Here is a 19,434-nt window from a genome sequence, read left to right on the forward strand (position 1 = left end):
ACAAACGTTCCAACTGACAACATTTTTTATTCATGAAACAGATGTGGTATTACTCATGGCTACTGCTTGCCTCGGTGATTTCTGCTGTGTGTGCTGTCCTCGCTATCAACAAATTCCGTCACAAGAAAAGTTACTTTGTCGGCTCGTTAAACATGGCTGGAAGTGCTGAATCAGGAGTTGTTGGACCACCAAGCCTTCAACGACCACCACCAGAACAACGCAATACACAAAGTAGAGCCGTCGTCTTTCGTAAAGTGGTACTTCGATGCGTTGGATATCCCATCAGTATGTATGTTCTTCATTGAATCACGTGCAAGTCCATTTGTTCACCACCCTTGAACGTACAATGTAGTACCTTTGATATCCAAGATGTGGGGTGTGGGTATTCAAATTGCAGCCATTCAAAAAGACTATATTCCATTCTGCATCTTTGTGCTCGATATGCTATTTTCGAATCTCTTAGGTGAGAGAATCTTTACACAAATACTACATGGGATGATAACGACATGTCATTGATCCAGCAACACTATTTGAATAGGGTTCATGGTGAGCATTGTATTCTTTTCAGATCCATCAGTAATAGCGGTGATACACGAGCTTGCTGTACAACTGAAAAGGCGATACGTGGATGACTACTTTTCGGTGGATATACGATCACTGGATGATGAGGAGGGCACTGGTACAAGTGGCACTCTTGCTCACAGCGGGAAGTTTGGCACAGGCCAAGTTTCATATCATTCCAAAACGAGCGACAAGAGAGCATTCCCTGATGACAAACAACAGCATCCTCGAGAGACTTTGAAGCATACAGAGTCTGGCACCAGCATCACATCACAACGATCATTTAGTGCTGATGCTGCGTTAATGTTGTTACATCCACGTACGCCTGATTCTGAAGCTACGAGTAGTAATGGATCGTCGTCAAATAGCAGCCAAGGAAGAAAGACAATTATGGTGGGCGCCCTCATGTCCAAAAATGAAATTACAATATCCACCACACGTCGATCAACATTTCCACAATTGACACCACCGATTAGAAAACCATCACCAACACTTGAAATCCCACAACGACCTCGTAAAAGACCCGTGTTTGATATGACGCATACACAACAACCAGCAGAGCAACGTCGTCGACCTGGTATCCAATCAATGCCAGTTTTGGAACGACAACGACCATCCTTTGGCTTTAGCTTCTTTTCATGCATAACATCGAATTCGGCATCTCCAGACTTGGAGCAACAAGGAAGAAGGCGATCCGCTCGCCATAAACGCAGCCATTCAGTACCAATGCATCGTGTCACAGCATCATCCGATCATCGATTTGATCAACAACTCAACCAAGAATGGCCACTTGAACCAGAAAATGAGAACAACAGAGCTCGTAGCTTTGGAAGGAAACGTGCCAGCATGTCCGGTAGCTTATGGCGAAGCATGGAGGATTCAAGAAACCTTGTTGAACCCTATACACATCCACGATTTGCTATGGCAATGCATTTTTTCCTTGTCACTGTATGTCGTATCAAGCCAGCGAATGAAGAGGATGATGATGATGATCATATTTCAGTGGAAGTGACCGAGAATATGAACATGATGCCCAACAGGAAATCCTTGGCCGAGTCATTGTCAGAGAATTTGAATGCAACACGTCGACGACAAAGCCAACAACAGCAGCTGCAACGTGAAGGACAACCCAAATTTATACGGCCATGTATGTTACGAGGAGAAACGGTGGATACATGCTCTACTTTTGGAAGCCAAATGCCTGATAATCCACTCTTGTTCCCAAGTGCGAGTAAAAGCAGTACACCGGGTGATAAGATACAAATGGAGGAATTACCCAAATCGTCTTTGGCTCGGAGGACCATGTCTGAAATCAAGGGCAAGGCACCCATGCGCATGTTTCATCCACGAGAGATTGATTATTTTAATCAACCCATGAGCCCAACGCAGACTTTGAATGATCCCAACTCTGATCAACCCGATGGCATTGGTGCACCACAACAGCAACCAAGCGATCATTTTGTATTCACAGTGACCGATTCTACAAGCTCTGAAACACAACATCGAGAGATTTTGTCACCGACACGTGCTGCTGCTGCTACTACTACTACAAGTAACACCAGCATGCCATTAGACGCCCAACAACCATTACCTATACGACCTAGACCCAAGCTATTGGAACGTATCTCTGAACCAGCCATCATGAATGGGAAGCATGCAAAAAAGCCATCATCATCCGAATCATCGGCTGAAGCACCAACATCCACATCAGCAGATGCATCGGGGAGAGGGTCTGGTCGATCTATATTACAGCATGTGTGGGTTCGTGGTGTATCACCTACATCACGTAGCTTCAAGGTGGCCAAACAAATTGCAAAAAGGGGTGATAGTAGTAGCTCATCACTCACTCAAGCCAAACCCACCAGCAGCAGCACCATGCAACAACAGCAACCAACAATTATCACTACTGCCGACGCACATGTTTTATCACCTTCACCTACAATGTCATCATCATCTCATACGCCTTCCTCTTACAATTCACGTGATTCGAGCCTTCTTTACCCTCATCATTTGACTGCACGACCTCGATCTCGACAACCCACGGTGGCTGCACCTCGATTACCCACAGAGGAACAAGACCAAGAGAGAGGACAACATACTGAAACCCATATACTACGTCGTTTGCCACGTTTTGTTGCTGCTGATTTTGGTGGTTTACGATCAACAAGGGAAGCAACAGCTGAGAATCAACAAGATCGTTCTCGACAACAACGGCAGGAAGAATACGATCGACGCTTAAATGAGTTGCGGAAATACCAAGCATCCCAAAGACATGCACTCGATCAGCATCATGCCATCACCGTTGGATTCAGCTTTGGTGTCACACGCTCAGTCTATGTAGGCAATTGGGATCATCATGATAGAATCACTGTTGTTGAAGAGCAATGGGATATCGATGCATTGATTGAAAGGTTCATTAATGCGTATACCGGATAGCTGGATGAAATAAATGGCTTACATTTGTTGCATGCATTGAATCCTTGTTGCTTGTTATAAATTTATGCCCCTTATAGCTTGTATCAATTCTTTGTGTTGACATTATCATTCATTCATTCATTATTCAGTTCATTGTTTATGTAACATAATGAAAACTCAAATGACTATCCCTAATCACCTTAAACTATCAGCTGCTCCACGAATGCATTGAGCTGCACGCTCCTCCTTATGCTTGACAAGCTCTTCATCATTATCTTCAAGAGCGTCAGTGATGGCTGGGAACACTTGTGAGGAATAGCCTGTCCACAAGCCGGGTGCATAGGCAATGTGCTTGAACCATTCACGGTTTTGGATACCTTCAGGATCAATCAAACCACGTTCAAAGAATGCCAATCGGTCGTTGACTTTACGCAAGCTGGAAGTGAGCGACTTTGGTACATTGGCAAGATGCGAGTAGCTGTAGACTTGGCTTTCAAGGGATTGCAAATTCTTTTCAAACTTGACGGCAATCTTTTTAAGCTTGTGGACAGCTTTACGCAACAATGGGAATGATCGGCTGCTGTCAGCTCCATCCGTTGACAAGGATGTTGTAAATTCAACAAGGTAGTCCACATAGTCGTCAAGAGCATCAGCATAGTCGACTGGGTGCAAAGGCAAAATAGGGCTGTCAGCCAAACGCAATGCCAACAAACCCCAAATCTTGGTCATCGTTGCATGATAATGGAAACCAGGGTCGCCAAACTTTTCCATCCAGTGGAAACTTTAAAATGATGACTCGCGTTAATACAATAACAATGAGATGGGATTGGGGGTATGGAGAACAAACCTGTCATAGTTGGAATGATATACGCCATAATCACCTGTGAATGCAAGTGAGATTGAGCTGATACCCAAGTGATCAAGGAAGGGAACAAAATCAGAGCCTGATCCAAGCTGTCCAATGTATGGTTTAGGCGATGGGGTAAGTGTACGATTGGTGAGCTCTGCCCATGCATCATAAACACTACCACCGGTACGAGGATCTTGCACCAAGCTGGTAACTTCATAAATAAGTTGGTTCAAAGAAGGAGATGCTTGAATAACAAAATGAGGACCAGACACAGCCGTATCAACATTGATGTAGGTAACAGCCTTATCCTTGAGCCAATCGTGATCCTCAACCCATTCGGTACTACCAACAAGACCATATTCCTAAAAGTGCAATGTAAGGAGGAAGGTCCATGATGCGTTCCATTAACATTTACCTCTGCATCCCATGAAGCAAGGATAATGGTGCGAGCTGGTCTCCAGCCAGTCTTAAGAAGCTCACCAAAGCTACGAGCAAGTTCAATCTATTACAATAAACGATGGCTGTTAAATTTGATTGTCACATCATGGTTAATGATAATTGCTTATATACCATGGATGAAGATCCAGAGTTGGGATCGACAGCACCATAAACCCACGCATCCCGGTGATTGCCTAATGTTTAGAAAGCGTATAAGACATTGCATCAATGAGATGAGTAAGAACATACCAAGCACAATAACACGATCGGGATCCTCGGATCCTTCAATGACACCAATAGTGTTCCAAATAGGAGTGATCTTGTTGTCCACAATGTTTTCAAGGTAAGCATCGCCTTCAGTAGGACCTGAAAAGTAGCTAACTTCTTCAAGACCACCAGCCCAATCGTGTTCACCACGCACACCATGACCTTCCATAGCTTTAAGAAGGGGCAATGCATCACGATAAGACAATGGGAGTGATGGAATTTTGGCAAGACCTTCAACATCTTCAGGGTTGAGACGAGGTGCATCCTTGGTAGCAGCGTAACCAGGAGTCAATGGATCACCTGCTGTCAATGACAAGAATTGAACCGATCCACGTTGTGCTGAGCTAGGTGATCGCCTATGTATAATTTCATGTTAGCCTTTATGATCATCATAAAACAATAGCATGGCAACAAGAACATACCATGGGCCTTCGGGGTATCCCTTGGCAGGGTTGACATGGGGATAGCCTTCTTTGTCAATTGGGCCATCATCAATGGGATCGGAGTAAATCAATGCACCAGCGCAACCAAATACTTGAGCAGCTCGTACTTTAAGTCCACGGAATGCACCACCATAGCGCATCAATGCAATGGTGCCATTCAAATCGATGCCGTGATCTACTAGGAATTGGAAATCCTCAACACGGCCATAGTTGGCATAAACAACACGGCCAAGAGCAGTGCCATTTTTGGAATAGCCTATGGGTACCTGCATCAATATTTTGATCACTATCCATCATATCCTTTTTTTACCATGGAAAGTGGGTACAACATCAGGATCGTGGCTGGTGGGATCTTCCTCAACAGGATCTTCGCGCAACTCGGCTTCGTATTGGAATTCTTTGGGACCGGAAACGATACCAAAACGACGACTGACTGGGTAGTTAAGCAATGGATAATAGGTCTCAATGGTCGAATCACTGATGCCAAATTCGATAAACTTGTCACGTGTCCATTCAGCTCGTCGCTTATCAGCTTCAGTGCCAGCCAAATGAGCCTCGGATGTATAATATTTCAAGTAGTCGCGGATATTGTCCTTGGATGGGAAGTCAAGCATCAGCTGCTCCGTTTCACTGAGTGGTCGTTGCTTGCCAGCTATTTGTTTGTTTGTTACTATCCATGATCTAATCACCCCGACATTGCTTCTTAATTATGTTTACCTTGATTGTTATCATCCTTATCGATCCACAATGCGAGTACAACACCAACAGCCAACAACGCAAGTATAATGACTACCGTAACAATGATCACCTTGAGCGTCTTTCGCTTGGGTGGTTGCAATGTCATGCGCTTTCTATCCAAAAGTGGAGCTCGTTCGTCATTGTTTTGGTGATGCCACCATTGTTTTGCGCGATCGATAAATGAGGTAGGCTTAGAGGTCTGCCCAGGATCCTCATCTTGGGGCAATGCCACGTAGCCTTCTGGCATGATGAGGTATCAATAGAGGAGAAAAAAGGTGTGCAAAGTAAAGGTGAGAAACAAGAAACGGGGAAAAGATACGTCCATCAAATACTCCGTCAGCTCGGCATAAGCTGAGATTTGCATGTTGTACACAGGCGCCATCTACGAACTAACTCCTTGCATTACATACGACACGCATCAATCACGCTATCGGCACAAAATCTTTGCTCATTTTCAAAAAGGTTTCCTACCATCATTCCTTTACATGTTGACAAATGATCCCATCGAGTTGTTGGTTTGGACTTTTTTGTATAAGAAATAACACCCACACAAGCACGCATAATGATTTATTGATGTTGGCCGAGACTTCGGGAATAACGAGGATTGCACAATGGAATGGTTTCACGGTATAAACGATAAGGTGTCGTGATTTCCCGATCATTTTACCACGATGATTGTCATGATGTTATCAACAATACACGCCCAGATCCCATAATGGAAAATATCATCATACTGGGAGCACACGCCTCATTTCCCAAAACCATGGCAACCAAAAACAAGTGAAGCAGAGCTGGGGAAATTATGCAGTTGTCGCGCGTCGTTGTCTGAAACACATTAAGGAGACGCACAACGCGGTTGAGGAACCCACTTTTTTTCTTTACACTTGACACCAATGCGTAAATGAGATCCCAATCCAATTCCTTAACCATCCAATCGATATGGCTCACAAAGGACAAGAGGCTAGGATACACAGTGAATGCCCCAGCTATATAACCTGACATTGTGGAGCCCATTAGAAGCACCTTTATCCCCACTCAAAGTCCTTTTCTCACGTCAAGGAAACAATGAATCAAGTGGTGTTCAGCCTGATCCATATGAAGAATTCAGTGTATTGACCCATGCTCAGGTGAGAGATTGCTGGGACATTGATTATCAACAATCAGCAGTAACCGGATCAAGATGATGGAAGGGCATTTGTTGGTATGGAAGAGAGTATTGGATGCATGTGAAGCAACAAGGAAGGTTCATGTCAAACTCTTTTAGTTCGCATAACACGAGTGCACGGCTCTGTATGGATGATGTCACTCTCAATAGGAACAATGGTTCATCAAGGGAAGGCAACACTATTTGGATAACACTCGTTGCTGATATGGCCTTAAAACACCTTCGCTAACGACATACGCTACCACGTAATCGGCATTTTGAAAGGAGCAACATAGATCATACAATGATAGTTCTTTAATTGTATGTATTATGCAACAATAAAGGAATAAAGCTCACTAGCTATGTCCCTCTAAACTTAATGCTCGTGAAAGCTCCTGCCATGTACTAGTAAAGTAACAATCTTGCAAGGTCTAGACTTCAATGTTATTGACAAAATCCAATCACAAAAGTAAAGAAGATGAATTATGCTATTGAAGACAGCCTTTAAGACAATGAATCAATCAGACCCCATCACTTCCTCCCTTTCCTTTATCACTACATTGACAAGCGGATATCCTTCTACCATCCTGCATCTGTCATACCGTAAATCTTTTTATTTCTTACACATGGGACATAGAAATGGTTGGCCAGTGCAATGTCCTATCGCTAAGTAACCCTTAAATCCAACTATCATTCACAAGGGATACATCCGAGAGATGCAACGAATTGCTCCAATAGGATATACATCGATATGAAAAGTTTCAATCCTTTGAGCGTGCATTGCGCAAAGGTGGATGAATGCACTTGCGGCATGGTAGCCAATTGGATGCATAGGTTGTCAAAACATGGAGTTGGATGATGATAATAGCTGCTATGGAATAGCGAGTAAAGTATGATAGTTGCATGCGCCAATCGTTGAGGATGAAGAATGAAGATCAAGTTGATAATGGATACACACTTTTTCCGCGCATTGTATATGATCCTTCCATCTCATGCACCAACCCATATCCACATCCACATCCATATCCATATCCATATCCATATCCATATCCATATCCATATCCATATCCATATCCATATTCATAAGAAGTCGTATGTATTAGAGCAAGTTGCTACGCGTAAATAAAGCTGCTTCTATACAACGGCTATCTGCTGTTCCACGTAAACAAGGCTGTAAGGCAAGTTGCGCAAGTAAAGAACGCTGTTGAAGACAATGGAGTAAAGACCTTGCTAATCGCTGCTAGATTCATGCTGTTAACGTTTGATTGTGGTAGAGGAGTGTACAAGAGAACGTCAAGTTTCAAGCATCGTGGGTGTTGTAATGGGGTGCACACGGGGATAGACTTGCCAAATTCAATCAGGGCCAATCCGGAACAACACAAGTGTAGGATCAACCTCGATAGGTTGAAGCAGGACAAATCGTTCGCAGGTGGTAGTTGTATGCCCAGATGGGGCAATAGTGAGAATGGGAGGAAGAGACAAGAAGTTGTGGGAGTGGAAGAAGTGGAAATTAAATAGGTCCAACACCTCTTGTATAATGCATGAACACTGTACATCAATCCTTGACATTGAGATTATCCCTCGTGATCCTAAAACTTTCACACAAAGATGCTCTTGGGCATGCTGATCAACATGGTCTTAAAAAAGACCTCATGTTCATTATAAAATATTGAATGGGTGGGTGCAATGTGGGTTTACAATATGAAGTCAGGGGAATGAGGTCAGCCCCGGATTCATGATTCATCGAAATACTATGTATTATCTTTAAGGATTCCCCATTTCGAACCTGAAACTTTTGTCAGAAGGTTCGCTGCAACATACTGATCAACTCATTCATTTAAAAACCATACGCTTCATTAAGGATGTCTTGAATGCGGGAGGGCCCAAACGGTGGATGATGGGCAACAAAGAGCGGACGACACACTTCCCCGAAGTTGCTCACTTCAACTTGAAAATTAGTCAGAAGGGTGCTCTCGAGCATCCTGATCAACTTTTTCTAATAAAAACTTCATGCTTCATTTGGGAATTTTTGAATGGGAGGAGCGTCCAAAAGTTTGAAAAGACGGAGACATTCGCAGGGTCTACGAATTCAATAATTTCGTTTTGCTGTTTCCGCGTAGCTCAATCCAAATCGAGAAACGGATCAAGAAACTTGAATGACGGAAATGCTCGGCTGGAGTAGGAGAATCGTTCACATGAAGTGGATTTTTGCAACGAAGCTGATTGTGAAAAAAGCGCTGCTAGCGGACAGTATATGGGCTATTGTCAACAGTATACAGTATCATCCTTCCATCCTTGCAGCCATGCAAAAGTACCTGATTACACGAAGGTTCCTCTGCATCTTTTGCTCTGCCAGGGTCCACCTGCTTTACATTAAACAAAAGACCACTTCTCATATATCATCACGCTTACAAAACGCTAAAGGTGCTTGTCTCCAAACTTGACAATAAATGAAACGTGGGGTTTTGAATAGAGCAATGGGCTCAGGTTGGCCAACAACACCTTGTGAAAGTTTCGCGTTCAAATATATGACAACCCAAAAAATATTTTTTTGGTCGTCGTCGTCGAAGAGGATTGACCCCCAGATCAGTTGGCTGGTAGCGACGTACCGAAAATCTGGGATTAGCAGAAGCGATCGTGAAACTTTCACACAAGGTGCAGTTGGCCAAGCCGAGCTGTGCTCTAATAAAAACCACACGTTTGATTGTAAAGTTCGGAGATACAGGCACCTTTATGTTTGTAAGCATGATGCTATATGAAGAGTGGTCTTTGTTCATTGTCAAGTGGGTGGACCTGAGCGGAAAACAAAGGTAGCTAAAAAGTCTGGACTTCAGGGACAATGCATGATAGGTACGCAGCCCTCACTTTTTAGCTTTATTGAATCATTCATGATTTGTATAGCTATACAAGATAAAATCGTTTTACATAAAGGCATGGGTATAGTTGGGTTGTGGTGAATGACCATATTCATGGACAAGCGGGATTTAGGAACTACTTGGAGGAGATCTTGCAGGAGTTGTTTCTCTTTCTCACACGCATGTCAGACAACGACAACTTTGCTGTTCCTGCTCCAAGGAAACCTGCTCGCCGGCCAGCTAGTACGGCTGAAGAACATACCTCGGATACGATTGTGCCTACGCACGATTCAGATGTTGCTACGACGACCACGACTACCACCACCACAAGTGCTGAACCACCTCAGGCTCCACCTCTTGCATATGAGAAACCACAGTGGGGTGCCGTCGCTTCACGATTACGGCTTTGAAATACTCAAAGGAGGCATCAACGTGAAAGATCCAAAGGTCCCAAGAAAGACGTGATCACGATCGGTAAAAGTGGACGTGTGGGTATGGGTAGCCATGCGACAAGTTTATTCAACGTTTTCAATAGGACGATTGCCTCTATGTGACATTCCAAATGGAGCACCCTGTAAGTGTTGATCGTATCAGCTATGTGTTTGCAGTAGGATTCTCTTGCTTACACCATGATGGATTAGAGCATATCACGTTATCATGCAGTGTTACAGTTCAATCATGACAGCAATGCCTTTATCTATGACATGGACAGCGCCCATGGGACGCGTCTCAACAAGCAACGTGTTCCTCCACGTATCCATTTACCATTACGTCCTGGTGACCAGCTTCGATTTGGTGAAAGCTTTGCCATCTGCATCTTTGAAACGGACAAGGAGTTGGATGAGGATTTGGAACAAGAGCACGTAAGAAAAGAGGCAAAGCGCGCTATTAGTGTGCAATCCATAGCGCCTCGGGATCAAGAAGAGGATGAAGGCGCTACTTGGTAAGTAATGACACATCACCACAGTATCAACAAGTTGTTAAATGATGATGGATGTAGGGGTTTTGCTGAAGATGCTGTTGAGGAACCCGATGAAGACGATGAGGAGGAGAGTGGTGGAAAAGGAAAGAAGTCTGCTGATGCTGATTTGATCAACATTGCACAAGAAAAAATGATGGCTGAGGAAGCAAGTAAGTACAACATTGGTTATCCCATGCATGGTGATTCATTGGTATTGTTTAGAGAAGCAGAGAAGAACTAGAAATCATGTTTGGCGATGATGGCGATGAAGAAGCATAGCAAGATAGCTAGATGAAATAAAGCATTGTTTATTTATTACACGCTTGTTGGAGGGTTACTAGCTTGTGGATTACATACTATTGCTTCAAAGATGGAATAATAAAGGTGGTCCGGTTAAGAAGTACATGGCTTTTGTGACAATAACAAGGAGGAGTGGGAAGGGATGAGCTTGGAAGAGAAAAGTGAAGAGATCCCTCCATTGAGTTTCAGGATGAGTGACTCATTCAATATGTATATGTATCTTTTTACATATACAAATTGGTTTATGCAGCTCGACTTTCTTCTACATGCAAATGTGATGCATACCTTGACGCACCTTCATTATTGGATGCTGTTACTTACGTACCTTCACAAAGGCAATCATCATCATCATCCATTTATGTAGCAACCTGTCAAGGACGTGTCTGTGTAACCACCACGTGCCGTTTCACTCAGTTCTTCATCTTTCCGTTAATGCAGCCGACACCATCCACTAGGAAAAGGCAACTCCATCACGCTTACAGCATTAGGTAAACATAACTGCGCCTGCACTAAACTTTATAATGAAACGAGATTTTTAATAGAGCAATGGGCTCGGTTTGGTCAACAGCACTCTTTTGTGTGAAAGCTTCGCGTTCAATGTCGCAAACAGCCCAAAAAATATTTTTTTGGTCGTCGAAAAGTTTCAAGAGGTCGACCCTAGATCCAGTTTGGCTGGTGGCGATTGCGAGTCTGGTATTAGCCACGATGAACTTGAAACTGGCACCCAAGGTGCAGTTGGCCAAGCCGAGCACATTACTCTAATAAACCCCACGTTTGATTGTAAAGTTTAAAGATACAGGCACCTTTTATGTTTGTAAGCGTGATGCTATATGAGAAGTAGTCTTTGTTTAATGCAAGTAGTATGACTATAATAGAGCAAAAGATGCAGAAGGACCTTGGGTAACTCAGCCAAAAAGTCAGGACTTCAGGGACAATGCATGAAAGGTACGCAACCCTCACTTTTATGTCATACATTGGCAGCTAATAGCCACTTTTGTGCATTCCAACTTTTGTGCATTCTATTGTAGGTGATCGATGCTCCTGCTCACCATTTCCATCAGTAGGCTGATCTGAGCTGATTTGGTTGAGTTACGCTCACACAAGATTCCATCGGTTGAGCTACATCGAGCGTGCTTTATGTGCAGAGTGATGCACCTCTTGGCCGCAGCTCAGTCAAATCAGCACGGATCAACCTACTTTAATCATGGAAATGAATGTCTGGAGTAGGGGCATCGTTCTATGCAGTGGATCTCGGAGCAATGATGATTGGATAAAAGTGGCCGTTAGCTAGCAATACATGCCTGTTCCTAGATGATTCATAAAGTAATTATAATATTGACCCTTCCATTCATGCAAACGTAGCTGTGTTACACAACACGACCCTCTGCATCTTTTGTCTTGCCAGGTCCACTCTACTGATAGCTGAACACAATGGGTCTTCTCCTGATAAAGTTCAGATTAGCCCGGGTGAGAAACCACCCCCTGACAAAACCATAACGTATGCCTCTGCTCTCAACGAACGTGACACCTTGATCCTGCCAACATCCACATCACTCAACAACCCTCTTCGTCAAGTATGGCGCCGTGCTGATAATCCAAATGCTCTACTCTATGATCTGTCACCTTCAGCTTTCAGATGCTCAAATTTCGACCTGCTCGCAGGGCAAGTCCCCTGTCAGCAAAGATGCCCATGGTGTCATTGTACATCGATCCCGCAAACACGTTATTGCCGAAGTTGCATTCAACAGCCAAGAAGCATGCAAAAAACATCTTGATACTCCCATTTCTCTTAACGATGCACAGCAAGTCTACGGTTCTTTCCCAATTCCTGATGAATGGGATGTTGTCAAACTCAATCTCGATCACATCCCTCTGTACACTCGTGACGTCCTCTGCTCCTCCCTCATAACAGCCCTTCAGCCTTTTGGAGAGATCGTTCAACTCGGCATTTACCTTGAGCAAAATTTTTTCACCGGCAAAGGTTTTGCTTACATCAATGTAAACCCCAACCCAGACGCCAATTCAAACAAAGCACTCCCTTTCATCCCCAACGAGCTGACTCATTGTATTACTATCTCACGTAAGGATGGATCCTTCCCTTCCCGTATGCATGCCACCTGGTCCAAAATGCCACTATATTGTCGTTATTGTCATCACCAAGGTCACACAAGAATTCAATGTCCAAACAAGCCCAAACCACGATGCCATCATTGTCAAGAACTCGGTCACCTTCGTAAAGATTGCCCTGTACGCCATGGTTCAGCACCCCTGCCTAATAACAACATTGCTATCTCAGATATTCCCGACAAGGATTCGCCTACTTTTCGATTGTCTAAATCTGGTATCTCAAAACGACAACGCACACTATCACCTCCCCAGCAGCTCCACTTTAATTTCAGCCCCACTCTTTCAAAGACTGAAAAGACCGAATCTAATCCACTGACCACATCTGCGCCTCCTGACCCTGTCTTTTTAGCCGATCCTCCCGGCAACAAGGCTACTAGCATGGATATTTCTTCACCACCACCACCTTCTAGTGCAGCACCCACGGATGATATGGTGCCGTAAGGTGTATTTATCAATGTGCAAGATTTGACATCTTTTTTGTCGTTCCTTTTTCTTTTCGGAGATCAGCTCCTCCCCTTTTTAGATTTTCTTTAAATGCGTCCACATGACGCGGTAGACAATAAACACTACAAATTGACAATGAACAAAGACCACTTATCATATAGCATCACGCTTACAAACATAAAGGTGCCTGTACCTCCAAACTTTACAATGAAGCATGGGGTCTTAAATAGAACAGTGTTGCTCGGTGGGGTCAAAGGAATCTTGTGTGCAAGCTCCACGTTCATCATGGGCAATCCCACATTTCGCAAATGTCGCCACCAGCCAAAGTGGATCGACCTCTTGAAATTTTTTCGACGACGAGCAAAAATATTTTTTGGCGGGGAGCGACATTGGGCGAATCTGGGGTTGCCCATGACGAACCTGAGAGTTTGACAGTAGGTGTATTCAGGCACGCTGAGCAGCGTTGTTCTATTGAAGACCCCACGTTTCATTGTGAAATTCGGAGTTAAGGGCCTCTTAATGTTTTGACTATACTTTAAGCGTGATGCTATATGCAAAGTGGCCTTTGTTCATTGTCACTCGCGCACTCGCCTCACTCGTACTAAAGCCAAAGATGCAGAAGGACTTGTTTGTGTAACAAGCTGAGAGGACAGGTCACTCCTATTGGTGGAGAGTGCATGATGAATATTTTCTCTTATGCGCCTATAGCAAGATCTGATACAAAAGCATCTCGAAACAACGATGTAAATGATCCAACCTCACTTCCCGACATTCAATTACTATTTCCCCCTTTCTATCCATAACCAACAAAGTGATCCACATCTTACTCTTATGAGCTGATAATATGATACCCCATGTATTACGTTGAATCCGATTTTCATTCAATAAAAAAGGTCGAGGAATAGCACATAGTACTGTGGGCGTCTATCAAATAAAGGTACAGGATTGAAAATTGAATAAGAAACCACATAGAGGCAACAGGGATAATCGTATCGTTGAATTCTTGGTTGCTGCTGCCATAACCACCCTTCATCCATGATTGTAAATAGCTGCTGCGTACATTGAATCAAGTACTCCAATATGATCCATGGTTGTACGATACCTTTCGTCAAAGATGCAACCCCTTTGTCAATTCCATCCAATCCACCACCATCCTCAGCCGTAACCACGTGACATGATCCATGGGTCATGTTGACGACGCGACGAGTAACCAAAGCAACCTTCCAGGATTTGTTTCTCATCACTGCACTTGATTGCATGCATCCATCCATCCATACCATTGCAAGTCCAATATTGCTGCTGGAATGCTTTCTTTTCCATCCGGCTGTTGGGTCAATTCCATTCTTGTTCGGTTTCCATCGCTGCTCAACCTAGTGATGAAGGCTTGCATTGCAGCGTACTTGATAGCTGATATGGCATCCCATCCACTTGTGCTCGTAGTATCAAAGCAAGTTGCTGCATGTAAATAAAGCTGCCTCTATACATTGGCTATTGGCTTTTCACGTAAAAAAGACTGCAAGTAGCTGAGTCAATGGAATAGCACCTGCCGTTACGATTGGTGGTGGCAGAGGAGTGTGCAAGAGCGTGTGTTGTAGTAGAGGGACAAGGTTGTGAATGCTGTTTGAGTCCATGGAATAGAGACCTTGCTAATAGCAACTGCTGGAATGAATGCTGTTACGATTGGATGAGGCAAAGAAGTGTGTACAAGAGAAGACGAAGTGCCAAGACAAAGCGCGTGTTGAAGAAGAGCGACATGAAGGCTGTGTATACGCCATGGACTTGCCATTCAGTCAAAGACAATCGGATCAAGACATTCGTAGGATTGACATGATGGGTTGAAGCAAGACAATCGTTCGCAGGTGGTAGTTGTATACAGTTGAGAATGGGAGGAAGAGACAATAAATGAGAGTGGAAGAAGTGGAAATTAAATAGATCAAACATCTCTATAAATGCATGAACATTGTACATCAATCCTTGATAGTGAGATTGCCCCTCTCCAACCTCAAACTTTCACACAAGGTGCTTTTGGACACGCTGATCATCCTTGTTCTCAAAAAGACTACATGTTTCATTATGAAAAATTGAATGGGAGGATGTATTGTAGAAGAAACAATGAATGGAGGAGTATTGGTAGAAGCATTGCAACAAGAAATCAAAAGCTTACGAGTGAAGCAAACAACCCCTACCGCTACGTAGCCCATCATTAGTTACATAAAAGCATGGTCGCTAGCTTGGGCTTTGCATTCAACCAGCACAAGAACCCATAACCATTGCAACAATATAGCACACACATCCACTATGAGGATTGTTGCATACATAAAACTTGGCGCTGTTTATTATAAATGTATGGGAATCAAAGACACCGTATAAGACTTTTTTAAGCCAAGGTGTTTGCTGCCTCTTGAACACACAAAGCGGCGCGACCTTCTTTATGGGTGGTCATCTTTGCGTCGCCGGCATCCAGCGCATCAGCGATAGCAGGGAAGACTTGTGATGAGTATCCAGTCCAATAGCCAGGTGCATATACAATGTGCTTGAACCAAGTGCGTTCTTGGATACCTTCAGGATCCAACAAGCCACGCTCAAAGTACATTAATTGCTCATTGATCTTGCGGAGGCGTCTTAACAATGATTGAGGAACGCTATCCAAATGAGAGTAATCGTGCACTTGCATCTCAAGCGATTGTAGCTTCTTTTCAAACTTGGTAGCAATGTCACTGAGCTTGTCGATTGCTGCTGAAAGAACGGGGAAACGTTGCTGTTCGTCATCAATCTCGATCTTGTTCTTGGTAACAGCATCTACTGCGTAAGATGAAATGACATCCACGTAACCAGAAAGTGCCTCGGCGTAATCAGCGGGATGGATGGGAAGGATAGGGCTATCAGCCAAGCGCAATGCCATAAGACCCCAAATTCGGCACATTGTTTGATGATAAAGGAAACCGGGATCACCAAACTTTTCCATCCAGTGGAAGCTAGGATAGGTTTTACATGTCAACGTGCGTATACGTACACGTAAATGTCCAATGCTTACCTATCATATACAGAATGGTAGACGCCGTAGTCTCCAGAAAAGTCGATGCTAATAGAAGCCATGCCAATGTAGTTAAGGAAGCCAACAAAATCAGAACCAGAGCCAAGGTCGTTCACAAAAGGCTTTGCTGCGGGTTCCACCGTAAAGTTGGTAAACTTATGCCAAGCATCATAAACATTGCCACCAGTACGTGGATCTTCTACCAAGGATGTTACATCATAAAGGAGCTGGTTCAAAGAGGGTGAGGCACCTGCGCCAAAGTTGGGTCCAGAAACAGCAACATCCACGTTGATGTATGCTACGCCATTCTTGGATAGCCATTCCTTATGATCCTCGGTGTGCTCAGTACTGCCAATCAAACCATACTCCTATACATAATCAAATGACATGTCAATGACTAAAATCCATGATTTTTCCCTTGCCGTTTTTTTTGTTAACAAACCTCGCCATCCCATGAAGCCAACACGATAGTGCGTGCAGGTCTCCATCCCGTCTTGAGCAATTCACCAAAAGAGCGAGCAAGTTCAAGCTATAAAAGCAACCTTGTCAATGGTACTTTTCTTGCTAATAGATCCAAAAGCTTACCATAGTTGCAGATCCAGAGTTGGGATCCACAGCACCATACACCCAAGCGTCACGATGGTTACCTACCAAACCAATACGTCAAAAAAAGAGGTTCATCAAGAATATGAGGAGTCGCTTACCCAATACAACCACACGATCAGGCTCTACAGAGCCTTCGATGGTGCCAATCACATTCCAAATGGGAGTAACCTTGTAGTCGACAATGTTTTCAAGAATAGCTTCACCTTCAGTGGGACCTGAGAAGTATCCAACGTCTTCAAGACCACCAGCCCAGTCACCATTTTGGACACCGCGACCTTGAGTAGCCTTAAGCAATGGAAGTGCATCACGATAAGAAAGTGGCAAAGAAGGGATGCTAGGTAAGCTATTCAAATCTTCTTGCTTGAGACGTGGTGCATCCTTTGTAGCAGCATAGCCAGGAGTCAATGCGTCACCTGAGGCAAAGGAGATGTAAGAAACAGATCCACGTTGAACAGAGCTCTCGGGCCGCCTATATTATTATACACGTTTAGCATAAATATACACAAACAAATAATGTAATTGCATTACCATGGGCCTTCGGGATAAGATTTAGCAGGGTTGACGTGAGGATAGCCTTCTTTGTCAATCGGGCCGTCGTCAAGAGGATCCGAATAAATCAATGTGCCAACGCAACCAAATAGTGCTGCAGCACGAATCTTTAAGCCACGAACAGCGCCACCATAGCGCACCAAAGCAATGGTACCATTCAGCTCGATACCTTGATCCACAAGATATTGGAAATCTTCCACACGACCATAATTGGCATAAACAACGGGACCCCGCGCTGTACCATTTTTGGAATAGCCTATTGTAACACTTGCATGTAAGCATAAAGAACCTCATTTTGTTTCTATCGTACGTGTACATTACCATGGAATGAAGGCACAACATCGGGCGTATGACTTGTCTCATCCTCATCCACCACATCTTCTGTGAGGGTAGCTTCGTATTGGAATTCTTCAGGGCCGGATACGATACCAAAGCGGTGTTTGACAGGGTAGTTGAGCAAAGGATAGTATGTCTCAAGGGATGAATTGGTGATGCCAAACTCGATAAACTTGTCGCGGGTCCATTCAGCAAGGCGTTTGTCACCTTCTGAACCAGCAAGATGTGCCTCAGAGGTATAGTGTCGTAGGTATTCACGCATGTTCTCAGCCACTGGTAGGTCGTACATGACCTTCTCAATCTCATTCATCTTGGGAACGGTGGCTATATTTTGTTGTGCATGATGAGCAATATGCGTAACACCATCACCTCAACAACTTACATGGTAAGGATGCTTCATGCTCTTCCAGCAACAACCAAGCAGCTGAACCAGCCAATGCTATACATGCTGCAAGGATACCACCATACAAGGCGACCTTCTTGGCAGTCGATTGCTTGGCTGATCCTTGATCGTTTGTCACGTGTCGTGAGCCAAGAAGAGGTTGGCTCTCTTCACCACCTTTCCACCAAGACTTGGCACGATCGATAGCAGACAAAGGCTTGTTTGACGACTCTCCACCGTCGTGTGAAGATAAAGAATCGTATCCCGCAGCCATGTATAAAGTTGAAGATTTAGTGGGAAAGAAAAAGGAAACTTCTGCCTCGTTTAAATACCTTTTTTGAAGCCGACCCGCCGGTTCGGGATATATATAAACGCGCTTCTTGTGCGGAGATCATGTGTGAAATGTGTGTGTGCAGGGTGCTACAACATGGTGCAATACTACAAGGGAGGCATCTTATCAAGAAAAAAGGGATCCTTGTGTATTGGTTGCTTAGCCTTAGCGTATACTGTTGATCTAAATCTTGTCTCAGTGTAAGATGCAAATGGGGTAGGGTATCGCATGTTGTCCCAATTTGACGGAGGATAGGCGGTGCTACAGCTACTGCCGATTGCTCGGTCATATCAATGTCATGCATTCCCGACGCATCGCTGAGCTTTTGATTCACTTTACAAGACGTGATACTGTGATTCATATTAGGAAAAGAAGAATGTTGTCGTCGCTGTGCTGCTGGTGTTGATGAAACATCACATGACATTTGACATTGATTTCATGCAAGGTGTGTTATTGTTACATGACAACATGCTCTAATGGCATGATCTATGGATTCCTTGACAAGCATGTCCACGTCTATTGCTCCAGGATTTGCATTTCTTTCTCGAACACAAGTAGTAGGACGCTTCCTTTGTACTTGATCATGGCAAAAATCGCCATCTCAGCTGTACGAACATCATCACACGTAACCTCTATGATAAGCAACGCCGCCA

General features: G+C 43.9%; 6 protein-coding genes across 6 annotated transcripts; 4 read left to right on the plus strand and 2 right to left on the minus strand.

Annotated features, from left to right (window-relative positions):
• Positions 1-41: 41 nt before the first annotated feature.
• O0I10_000796 (uncharacterized protein) lies at positions 42-2,997 on the plus strand (the record flags this gene model as incomplete). The annotated part of the gene is made up of 3 exons (XM_058480901.1): positions 42-285; positions 353-463; positions 539-2,997. 3 exons carry the CDS (start codon positions 42-44, stop codon positions 2,995-2,997), a joined length of 2,814 nt encoding a protein of 937 aa, XP_058348465.1.
• A 174-nt stretch (positions 2,998-3,171) lies between these two features.
• O0I10_000797 (uncharacterized protein) lies at positions 3,172-5,959 on the minus strand (the record flags this gene model as incomplete). Its single annotated transcript, XM_058480902.1, has 8 exons — positions 3,172-3,757; positions 3,824-4,188; positions 4,242-4,328; positions 4,397-4,458; positions 4,514-4,887; positions 4,954-5,230; positions 5,285-5,626; positions 5,692-5,959. The coding sequence occupies 8 exons, from the start codon at positions 5,957-5,959 to the stop codon at positions 3,172-3,174; spliced, it is 2,361 nt and encodes a 786-aa protein (XP_058348466.1).
• A 3,934-nt stretch (positions 5,960-9,893) lies between these two features.
• Positions 9,894-10,121, plus strand: O0I10_000798 (uncharacterized protein; the record flags this gene model as incomplete). Its single annotated transcript, XM_058480903.1, has 1 exon — positions 9,894-10,121. One exon carries the CDS (start codon positions 9,894-9,896, stop codon positions 10,119-10,121), a length of 228 nt encoding a protein of 75 aa, XP_058348467.1.
• Positions 10,122-10,273: 152 nt separating this feature from the next.
• Positions 10,274-10,951, plus strand: O0I10_000799 (uncharacterized protein; the record flags this gene model as incomplete). The annotated part of the gene is made up of 4 exons (XM_058480904.1): positions 10,274-10,285; positions 10,353-10,654; positions 10,712-10,842; positions 10,908-10,951. The coding sequence occupies 4 exons, from the start codon at positions 10,274-10,276 to the stop codon at positions 10,949-10,951; spliced, it is 489 nt and encodes a 162-aa protein (XP_058348468.1).
• A 1,632-nt stretch (positions 10,952-12,583) lies between these two features.
• On the plus strand, positions 12,584-13,540 carry O0I10_000800 (uncharacterized protein; the record flags this gene model as incomplete). Its single annotated transcript, XM_058480905.1, has 1 exon — positions 12,584-13,540. One exon carries the CDS (start codon positions 12,584-12,586, stop codon positions 13,538-13,540), a length of 957 nt encoding a protein of 318 aa, XP_058348469.1.
• A 2,380-nt stretch (positions 13,541-15,920) lies between these two features.
• Positions 15,921-18,724, minus strand: O0I10_000801 (uncharacterized protein; the record flags this gene model as incomplete). Its single annotated transcript, XM_058480906.1, has 8 exons — positions 15,921-16,518; positions 16,578-16,945; positions 17,020-17,106; positions 17,163-17,224; positions 17,282-17,652; positions 17,712-17,988; positions 18,054-18,392; positions 18,451-18,724. 8 exons carry the CDS (start codon positions 18,722-18,724, stop codon positions 15,921-15,923), a joined length of 2,376 nt encoding a protein of 791 aa, XP_058348470.1.
• Between the last annotated feature and the right edge of the window lie 710 nt (positions 18,725-19,434).

Source organism: Lichtheimia ornata, assembly GCF_029851405.1.
Source record: "Lichtheimia ornata isolate CBS 291.66 chromosome Unknown scaffold00002, whole genome shotgun sequence".
Classification (NCBI taxonomy): Eukaryota; Fungi; Mucoromycota; class Mucoromycetes; order Mucorales; family Lichtheimiaceae; genus Lichtheimia; species Lichtheimia ornata.